Source organism: Oncorhynchus kisutch, linkage group LG1 (genome assembly GCF_002021735.2).
Source record: "Oncorhynchus kisutch isolate 150728-3 linkage group LG1, Okis_V2, whole genome shotgun sequence".
NCBI classification, from domain to species: domain Eukaryota; kingdom Metazoa; phylum Chordata; class Actinopteri; order Salmoniformes; family Salmonidae; genus Oncorhynchus; species Oncorhynchus kisutch.
In genome coordinates this window covers 24415647-24426892 of record NC_034174.2, presented here as the reverse complement: position 1 = coordinate 24426892, position 11246 = coordinate 24415647, and the positions used below count along the sequence as shown (strand labels likewise).

Here is an 11246-nt window from a genome sequence, read left to right as displayed (position 1 = left end):
AGAATGCCCACCCCAAATCACACCCTGACCTAACCAAATAGAGAATTAAGGCTCTCTAAAAAACTTATCTCTAAGGTCAGGGCGTGACAAAAAGAGAGAGTGTGAGAGCGAGAGAGAGAGAAAAAAGGAGGATTAGGCCACAGACAACACAATTAAACTATATTCACAAAATCGTTTTATTCTTCATTCTTTAGCTTACTCCTAATCTCATTAAACATGCCTTTCATGTCTCAAAGTAAGGTTATCAGAGACTCAATATTTTGAATGGTCAGCCTTCCCACTGGGTAAAAACTGGTAGAAGCAAAATTGTAATTTCAACCAAAAGATTATGTGATCACATTGATTTAACGTGGGAAACTGATCGAATTTGCAAAAGGTAATCAACGTAAGTGAATTTAATATTTTTTTCACCCAACTTTGAAAGTAAATCCAATGACAGGTTGAAATGTTTTGTTGATTTCACATTGGATTCACATTAGTTGACAACTCAAGCAAACATAAATCAAAACTAGACGTTGTGCCCAGTGGGTTGTCTCTGAATTTGGAAAATCTGCTCATACAAAATTACAAATCCCTGCAATAGATTTAGCATGTAAACAGGCCCTTAGGATAGATGGATGTGGAGGAGCCAATGATCAAGGCAGATGCTACGGGAATGATATGGATGGTGGTTCAAAAATGGTGGTAGCAATGAAACAGAGACACAAAGGGCTGGCATGTATTCCAAGTACAGAGGAAAGTTGGGGAGGGGAGGCCGGCAGGAAGAGGCAGAAGAGAGGAGGACATCTTTACGAGGCTGGGTGGGACACCGCCAGTTGATTAAGACATTAAATGTGATAGGAAAGTATCCAACAGGAAGGTGTGATTACTGCCAGGAAACAGAGACAGTGGAGCATGTATTGACATAGTGTGGGCAGTAAGGGAAAGAGAAGGTTTGAGATCCAGTCAGTGGAGGCTGCTGACGGGAGGACAGCTCATCATAATGGCTGGAATGGAGTATAATTGAGTGAATGGAATGGTATCAAACTACGTAGCCTCTACCAATCTCTCTACCACCATGTGTTTGATACCATTCCATTCACTCTATTACAGACATTATTATGAGTCATCCTCCCCTCAGCAGCCTCCACTGGATCCAGTATGAGGGAGAAAGGGATACATGTATTGAATTTAAAGAGCATACAGAGTAGAACATCATTAGATACAGTCATATATTTTGTTATATTTTTTAAGAGAAACGGGTCTGACATATAGGATTTACAGTTGTTTCTCCGTGTCTCTGGGCCACACACCAGTACAGTAGGTGGCGGTAATGCGCCATGACGTCGGATGCCAGCCGCCGATAAACCCACCGAAGAAGAACCCACCGACGTCACGCGGAAATACATTAAACAAAGATGGCAGCGTCCTTGATAAGCAAATGTTGACTGCAGTGAAGTGTCAAAAATTCCCCATAGTTGTAAATCATTCTCAGAACGGCAACGTGAAAGCTGACAATAGAAGACTTTGAACAGCTAACATGGAAAAAAGAGAATTCACTGCTTCGCTAGTGGTAATGTCTTTAATTTCCTCCATCGTGTAATACCACACTGCTCGTCTTCTTATTGTGCTTGCAATATTAATTAAGCTAACTTGCAAGCAAGCAAATTGTCTGTATTTCGACTAATTTACCAGCCAAAACGATTTTGCATTATTGCCTAAACAAGTGCTCACGATAATTATGCGTGCTAACTGTCACTAGTCTTCAGCACCGCTGACAGCAAAGGTTTGGCTCACAATGAACTGTCACCCTCATTTGGAAGGTCAGTAATGGATTAGGAAGCACTGGCAACACCATTAGCTAGCTGAAAATTCTCAGCTACAACACCACTTGACATTTTCAAGTGTGTTATTTTATGCAGTGTTGTGTGTCATTCTGCAAGTGTGCTTACTGTGCTTGCTATAAATATGGTAAATATTTCAGTGGTTATCATGGGTGAGTTTGATAAGGAAAACAAAGTTAAACGCAGCATAGTTTGATAAGGACCTTATGATCTGTCTCACCCATTCCCATAGTCAACATTGCTAAACTTTTAGAGCCTTATTTCCTTTGCACCAATGCAAAGTTTAAGGTCTCCCGAGTGCCGCCGCGGCCAAGGCACTGCATCTTAGTGCTAGAGGCGTCCCAACAGACCATGGTTCATATCAGGCTGTATCACCACCGGCTGTGATGGGGCGGCGCACAATTGTCCCGGCGTCGTTAGGGTTTGGCCGGGGTTGGTCGTCATTGTAAATAAGAATATGTTCTTAACTGACTTGCCTAGTTAAATAAAGGTTACAACGTGTGCACCTATTTCAGAAGGAAAAATGACTAACACATACAACAGCCACTTCACTCCATTAGCTATTATGGTATTACAAAGCAAATACTAGGCTATGTAACAACATATTGACACAATGTTGTATCCTGAGTAATTACCGTGCTAATACACAGTTATAAGAGCAACTTAGTATATCAAAATCAAAATCAAATCAAATGTATTTATATAGCCCTTCGTACATCAGCTGATATCTCAAAGTGCTGTACAGAAACCCAGCCTAAAACCCCAAACAGCAAGCAATGCAGGTGTAGAAGCACGTATAAAGTATAAAGTGCCTTATGTTCTTATTCCTAAATGTGTGCATTGTATGACCATCTGGGTTAGAATCTGGGTCATCTGCAGACCGCAGGACTATGCTAGCCCGCTGAGCTAAAGTCTTGGTATTTGCTCGGGAAACTAATGCAAATTTCCAGGTCAGGCAATGTAACTCATCACAGGACTATGGTCCACTAAATCACTTCCTTAACAGGTGTAAATGTTGCACTGGACCAAAGGGGTTGGGCAGTACCCAAAGATAATGTCATTGCTCAACCATAATTATTTGAGTTAGTACCAGCATCATGGAAAACATTCCAAATGGCCTGTTCCTAATTATTTCCAAATGGGTTAAAAGTAGGGAAAGACAGTAACGTATCCAACTGTTCAAGGACATGTTCGTTATGGTGATGGGTCAGTGTGGGAGCAAAAACAATGGCTCTTTGTTGAATTCCTTATCACTATGCTGTCAGAATATCTCTTAAGTCTCTCAGAGGTAGGTAGGTGTGTGTATTTGGATTTTTGTATGAGTGTGAGTCGAGTTTCCCGGATGAGTGTTTGTCTCTGTGTGTCATCTCTCTCTGCTAGACTATGCAGTGTTTCTGAGATGCCTGAAGATGACTGTGTTTGTTCGCTACATGCTAGGCGGGGGGCTGTGCTGGGATGTGCGTGGACCTCACCCTCTTCCCCCTGGACACCATTAAGACCAGACTGCAGAGCCAGCAGGGCTTCACCAAGGCTGGGGGTTTCCGTGGCATCTATGCAGGGGTTCCATCTGCTGCCATCGGCTCTTTTCCCAATGGTGAGAAACTTATTATTAGTCTCTGTCACCACTAAGACCCCACAGAAAGACTACCTGTTGACACACCGTAATAAAGCCTACACATGGAGAGCATCTGATTGGCTTGTTTATTAATGTTTACTCAAATAACCTCTTCAATAATTAAGTAAATACATGAAACAAATGTTTTACTATTGCTAGCCTTTTCCTTGTACGACCAGCCTATGTTTGCCCACAACTGTTGATTGATTAAATAATTTGAATAATAAAATGAGAGCAGCTCACAAACGTATTAATGAGATGGGAAAGGCTACACGGACACCTCTGGTTCCCAAATTGACGACGTCCAATACCAGTCAAAGGTTTGGACACACCTACTCATTCAAGGGTTTTTCTTTATTTTTTTACTATTTTCTACATTGTAGAATAATAGTGAAGATATGAAAACTATGAAATAACACGTATGGAATCATGTAGTAACAAATCAACATTTAGCCACCCTTTGCCTTGATGACAGCTTTGCGCACTCTTGGCATTCTCTCAACCAACTTCATGAGGAATACTTTTCCAAGAGTCTTGAAGGAGTTCCCACATATGCTGAGCATTTGTTGGCTGCTTTTCCTTCACTCTGTAGTCCGACTTATCCTGAATCCATCTCAATTGGTTTGAGGTCGGGTGATTGTGGAGGCCAGGTCATCTGATGTAACACTCCATCACTCTCCTTCTTGGTCAAATAGCCCTTACACAGCCTGGAGGTGTGTTAGGTCATTGTCCTGTTGAAAAACAAATGATAGTCCCACTAAGCGCAAACCAGATTGGATGGTGTATCGCTGTGGTAGCCATGTTGGTTTCTAAATAAATCACTGACAGTGTCACCAGCAAAGCACCATCACACCTCCATGCTTCACCGTGGGAGCCACACATGCAGAGATCATCCGTTCACCTACTCTGCGTCTCACAAAGACACAGCGGTTGGAACCAAACATTTCCAATTTGGACTCCAGACCAAAGGACAGATTTCCACCGGTCTAATGTCCATTGCTCGTGTTTCGCCCAAGCAAGTCTCTTCTTCTTATTGGTTTCCTTTAGTAGTGGTTTCTTTGCAACAATTTGACCATGAAGGCCTGATTCACACAGTCTCCTCTGAACAGTTGATGTTGAGATGTGTCTGTACTTGAACTCTGTGAAGAATTTATTTGGGCTGCAATTTCTGAGACTGGTAACTCTGATGAACGTATCCTCTGCAGCAGAGGTACAGTGCCTTGCGAAAGTATTCGGCCCCCTTGAACTTTGCGACCTTTTGCCACATTTCAGGCTTCAAACATAAAGATATAAAACTGTATTTTTTTGTGAAGAATCAACAACAAGTGGGACACAATCATGAAGTGGAACGACATTTATTGGATATTTCAAACTTTTTAACAAATCAAAAACTGAAGAATTGGGCGTGCAAAATTATTCAGCCCCCTTAAGTTAATACTTTGTAGCGCCACCTTTTGCTGCGATTACAGCTGTAAGTCGCTTGGGGTATGTCTCTATCAGTTTTGCACATCGAGAGACTGACATTTTTTCCCATTCCTCCTTGCAAAACAGCTCGAGCTCAGTGAGGTTGGATGGAGAGCATTTGTGAACAGCAGTTTTCAGTTCTTTCCACAGATTCTCAATTGGATTCAGGTCTGGACTTTGACTTGGCCATTCTAACACCTGGATATGTTTATTTTTGAACCATTCCATTGTAGATTTTGCTTTATGTTTTGGATCATTGTCTTGTTGGAAGACAAATCTCCATCCCAGTCTCAGGTCTTTTGCAGACTCCATCAGGTTTTCTTCCAGAATGGTCCTGTATTTGGCTCCATCCATCTTCCCATCAATTTTAACCATCTTCCCTGTCCCTGCTGAAGAAAAGCAGGCCCAAACCATGATGCTGCCACCACCATGTTTGACAGTGGGAATGGTGTGTTCAGGGTGATGAGCTGTGTTGCTTTTACGCCAAACATAACGTTTTGCATTGTTGCCAAAAAGTTCAATTTTGGTTTCATCTGACCAGAGCACCTTCTTCCACATGTTTGGTGTGTCTCCCAGGTGGCTTGTGGCAAACTTTAAACAACACTTTTTATGGATATCTTTAAGAAATGGCTTTCTTCTTGCCACTCTTCCATAAAGGCCAGATTTGTGCAATATACGACTGATTGTTGTCCTATGGACAGAGTCTCCCACCTCAGCTGTAGATCTCTGCAGTTCATCCAGAGTGATCATGGGCCTCTTGGCTGCATCTCTGATCAGTCTTCTCCTTGTATGAGCTGAAAGTTTAGAGGGACGGCCAGGTCTTGGTAGATTTGCAGTGGTCTGATACTCCTTCCATTTCAATATTATCGCTTGCACAGTGCTCCTTGGGATGTTTAAAGCTTGGGAAATATTTTTGTATCCAAATCCAGCTTTAAACTTCTTCACAACAGTATCTCGGACCTGCCTGGTGTGTTCCTTGTTCTTCATGATGCTCTCTGCGCTTTTAACGGACCTCTGAGACTGTGTAGGTGCATTTATACGGAGACTTGATTACACACAGGTGGATTGTATTTATCATCATTAGTCATTTAGGTCAACATTGGATCATTCAGAGATCCTCACGGAACTTCTGGAGAGAGTTTGCTGCACTGAAAGTAAAGGGGCTGAATAATTTTGCACGCCCAATTTTTCAGTTTTTGATTTGTTAAAAAAGTTTGAAATATCCAATTAATGTCGTTCCACTTCATGATTGTGTCCCACTTGTTGTTGATTCTTCACAAAAAAATACAGTTTTATATCTTTATGTTTGAAGCCTGAAATGTGGCAAAAGGTGGCAAAGTTCAAGGGGGCCGAATACTTTCGCAAGGCACTGTAACTCTGGGTCTTCGATTCCTGTGGGGGTCCTCATGAGAGCCAGTTTCATCATAGCGCTTGATGGGTTTTGCGACTGCACTTGAAACTTTGAAAGTTTTTTAAATTTTCCGTATTGACTGACCTTAAAGTAATGATGGACTGTCATTTCTCTTTGCTTATTTGAGCTGTTATTGCCATAATATGAACTTGGTCTTTTACCAAATAGGGCAATCTTCTGTATACCACCCCTACCTTGTCACAACACAACTAATTGGCTCAAACGCATTAAGAAGGAAAGAATTTCCACAAATGAACTTTTATCAAGTCACACCTGTTAATTGAAATGCATTCCAGGTGACTACCTCAGGAAGCTAGTTGACAGAATGCCAAGAGTGTGCAAAGCTGTCTTCAAGGCAAAAGGTTGCTACTTTTGAAGAAGCTCCAATAAAAATCTATATTTTGATTTGTTTAACACTTTTTTGGTTACTATATGATTCCATGTGTGATATTTCATAGTTTTGATGTCTTCACTATTATTCTATAATCTAGAAAATAGTACAACTAAACCTTGAATGAGTAGGTGTGTCCAAACTTTTGATTGATACTGTACGTCATCAATTTGGGCACCAGAGGTGTCTGTATAGCCTCTTTCTCTCTCTCTCTCTCTCTCTCTCTCTCTCTGTCTCCCCACTATTTCTCTCTTTCTCTCTCGTATTTCTCTCTCTCTCTCTCTCTCTCTCTCTCTCTGTGTCTCCCCTCTCTCTCTCGCATTCCCCTCTCTCTCTCTCTCTTTCTCTCTGTCTCCCCTCTCTCTCTCGCATTCCTCTCTCTCTCTCTCTCTCTCTCTCTTTCTCTCTCTCTGTGTCTCCCCTCTCTCTCTCACATTCCCCTCTCTCGCTCTCTCTCTCTCTTTCTCTCTGTCTCCCCTCTCTCTCTCTCGCATTCCCCTCTCTCGCTCTCTCTCTCTCTTTCTCTCTGTCTCCCCTCTCTCTCGCATTCCCCTCTCTCTCTCTCTCTCTCTCTTTCTCTCTGTCTCCCCCTCTCTCTCGCATTCCCCTCTCTCTCTCTCTCTCTCTCTCTCTCTCTCTCTCTCTCTCTCTCTCTCTCTCTTCTCTCTCTCTCCTCTCGCATTCCCCTCTCTCTCTCTCTGTCTCCCCTCTCTCTCTCGCATTCCCCTCTCTCTCTCTGTCTCCCTACTCTCTCTCTCGCATTCCCCTCCCTCTCTCTCTGTCTCTCTCTCTCTGTCTCCCCACTCTTTCTCTCTCTCTCTCGCTTTTCTCTCTCTCGCTCTCTCTCTCACTCTGTCTCTCTCTCTGTCTCCCCACTCTTTCTCTTTCTCTCTCGCATTCCCCTCTCTTCTCTCTCTCTCTCTCTCTCACTCTCTGTCTCTCTCTCTCCCTTCTCTTTCTCTCTCGCATTCCCCTCTCTCTCTCTCTCTCTCTCTCTCTCACTCTCTCACTCTCTCACTCTCTGTCTCTCTCTCTCTCTCTCACTCTCTGTCTCTCTCTCTCCCCACTCTTTCTCTTTCTCTCTCGCATTCCCCTTCTCTCTCTCTTTGTCTCCCCTCTCTCTCGCATTCCCCTCTCTCTCTCTCTCTCTCTGTCTCTCTCTCTCTCTGTCTCCCCACTTTCTCTCTCTCTCGCATTCCCCTCCCTCTCTCTCTGTGTCTCTCTCTGTCTCCTCTCTCTCTCTCTCTCTCTCTCTCTCTCTCTCTCTCTCTGTGTCTCCCCCCCCTCTCTCTCTCTCTCTCTCTCTCTCTCTCTCCCCACTCTTTCTCTTTCTCTCTCACATTCCTCTCTCTCTCTCTGTCTCCCCACTCTTTCTCTCTCTCTCTCTCTCACTCTCTGTCTCTCTCTCTGTCTCCCCACTCTTTCTCTTTCTCTCTCGCATTCCCCCCCCCCTCTCTCTCTCTCTCTGTCTCCCCACTCTTTCTCTTTCGCATTCCCCTCACTCTCTCTCTCTGTCTCCCCACTCTTTCTCTTTCTCTCTCGCATTCCCCTCTCTCTCTGTCTCCCCTCTCTCTCTCTCTCAATTCAATTCAATTCAAGGGCTTTATTGGCATGGGAAACATGTGTTAACATTGCCAAGCAAGTGAGGTAGACAACATACAAAGTGAATATATAAGTGAAAAACAACAAAAATTAACAGTAAACATTACACATACAGAAGTTTCAAAACAGTAAAGACATTACAAATGTCATATTATATATATATACAGTGTTCTAACAATGTACAAATGGCTAAAGGACACAAGATAAAATAAATAAGCATAAATATGGGTTGTATTTACAATGGTGTTTGTTCTTCACTGGTTGCCCTTTTCTCGTGGCAACAGGTCACAAATCTTGCTGCTGTGATGGCACACTGTGGAATTTCACCCAGTAGATATGGGAGTTTTTCAAAATTGGATTTGTTTTCGAATTCTTTGTGGATCTGTGTAATCTGAGGGAAATATGTCTCTCTAATATGGTCATACATTGGGCAGGAGGTTGGGAAGTGCAGCTCAGTTTCCACCTCATTTTGTGGGCAGTGAGCACATAGCCTGTCTTCTCTTGAGAGCCATGTCTACCTACGGCGGCCTTTCTCAATAGCAAGGCTATGCTCACTGAGTCTGTACATAGTCAAGGCTTTCCTTAATTTTGGGTCAGTCACAGTGGTCAGGTATTCTGCCGCTGTGTACTCTCTGTGTAGGGCCAAATAGCATTCTAGTTTGCTCTGTTTTTTTGTTAATTCTTTCCAATGTGTTAAGTAGTTATCTTTTTGTTTTCTCATGATTTGGTTGGGTCTAATTGTGCTGCTGTCCTGGGGCTCTGTAGTGTGTGTTTGTGAACAGAGCCCCAGGACAGCAGCACAATTAGACCCAACCAAATCATGAGAAAACAAAAAGATAACTATAACTACCAGGACCAGCTTGCTTAGGGACTCTTCTCCAGGTTCATCTCTCTGTAGGTGATGGCTTTGTATGGAAGGTTTGTGAATCGCTTCCTTTTAGGTGGTTGTAGAATTTAACAGCTCTTTTCTGGATTTTGATAATTAGTGGGTATCGGCCTAATTCTGCTCTGCATGCATTATTTGGTGTTCTACGTTGTACACGGAGGATATTTTTGCAGAATTCTGCGTGCAGAGTCTCAATTTGGTGTTTGTCCCATTTTGTGAAGTCTTGGTTGGTGAGCGGACCCCAGACCTCACAACCATAAAGGGCAATGGGCTCTATGACTGATTCAAGTATTTTTAGCCAAATCCTAATTGGTATGTTGAAATTTATGTTTATTTTGATGGCATAGAATGCCCTTCTTGCCTTGTCTCTCAGATCGTTCACAGCTTTGTGGAAGTTACCTGTGGTGCTGATGTTTAGGCCAAGGTATGTATAGTTTTTTGTGTGCTCTAGGGCAACAGTGTCTAGATGGAATTTGTATTTGTGGTCCTGGTGACTGGACCTTTTTTGGAAGACCATTATTTTGGTCTTACTGAGATTTACTGTCAGGGCCCAGGTCTGACAGAATCTGTGCATAAGATCTAGGTGCTGCTGTAGGCCCTCCTTGGTTGGTGACAGAAGCACCAGATCATCAGCAAACAGCAGACATTTGACTTCGGATTCTAGCAGGGGGAGGCCGGGTGCTGCAGACTTTTCTAGTGCCCGCGCCAATTCGTTGATATATATGTTGAAGAGGGTGGGGCTTAAGCTGCATCCCTGTCTAACCCCACGACCCTGTGTGAAGAAATGTGTGTGTTTTTTGCCAATTTTAACCGCACACTTGTTGTTTGTGTACATGGATTTTATAATGTCGTATGTTTTACCCCCAACACCACTTTCCATCAGTTTGTATAGCAGACCCTCATGCCAGATTGAGTCGAAGGCTTTTTTGAAATCAACAAAGCATGAGAAGACTTTGCCTTTGTTTTGGTTTGTTTGGTTGTCAATTAGGGTGTGCAGGGTGAATACATGGTCTGTTGTACGGTAATTTGGTAAAAAGCCAATTTGACATTTGCTCAGTACATTGTTTTCATTGAGGAAATGTACGAGTCTGCTGTTAATAATAATGCAGAGGATTTTCCCAAGGTTACTGTTGACACATATTCCACGGTAGTTATTGGGGTCAAATTTGTCTCCACTTTTGTGGATTGGGGTGATCAGTCCTTAGTTCCAAATACTGGGGAAGATGCCAGAGCTAAGTATGATGTTAAAGAGTTTTAGTATAGCCAATTGGAATTTGTTGTCTGTATATTTGATCATTTCATTAAGGATACCATCAACACCACAGGCCTTTTTGGGTTGGAGGGTTTTTATTTTTTCCTGTAACTCTTTCAATGTAATTGGAGAATCCAGTGGGTTCTGGTAGTCTTTAATAGTTGATTCTAAGATCTGTGTTTGATCATGCATATGTTTTTGCTCTTATTCTTTGTTATAGAGCCAAAAGATTGGAGAAGTGGTTTACCCATACATCTCCATTTTGGATAGATAATTCTTCGTGTTGTTGTTTGTTTAGTGTTTTCCAATTTTCCCAGAAGTGGTTAGAGTCTATGGATTCTTCAATTGCATGAGCTGATTTCTGACATTGCTGTTCCTTCTTTTTCTGTAGTGTATTTCTGTATTGTTTTAGTGCTTCACCATAGTGGAGGCGTAGACTCAGGTTTTCCGGGTCTCTATGTTTTTGGTTGGACAGGTTTCTCAATTTCTTTCTTAGATTTTTGCATTCTTCATCAAACCATTTGTCATTATTGTTAATTTTCTTTGGTTTTCTATTTGAGAATTTTTAGATTTGATAGGGAAGCTGAGAGGTCAAATATACTGTTAAGATTTTCTACTGCCAAGTTTACACCTTCACTATTAGAGTGGAACGTTTTTACCCAGGAAATTGTCTAAAAAAGGATGAATTGGTTGTTGCCTAATTGTTTTTTGGTAGGTTTCCAAACTGCATTCCTTCCATCTATAGCATTTCTTAATGTTACTCAGTTCCTTTGGCTTTGATGCTCATGATTGAGTATTGCTC

General features: G+C 42.3%; 1 protein-coding gene across 2 annotated transcripts in view; it reads left to right on the top strand.

Annotated features, from left to right (window-relative positions):
• Positions 1-1361: 1361 nt before the first annotated feature.
• Positions 1362-11246, top strand: part of slc25a26 (solute carrier family 25 member 26) — an 80044-nt gene continuing 70159 nt past the window's right edge. The window contains exons 1-2 of one of the 2 annotated variants that reach the window (XM_020491604.2): positions 1362-1552; positions 3261-3417. In XM_020491604.2, the coding sequence (XP_020347193.1) occupies positions 1520-1552; positions 3261-3417 (190 nt within the window). In that variant the 5' untranslated portion in view covers positions 1362-1519. The remainder of the gene's footprint in view (positions 1553-3260; positions 3418-11246) is intronic. The other variant, XR_002256183.2, reaches the window with a different exon arrangement.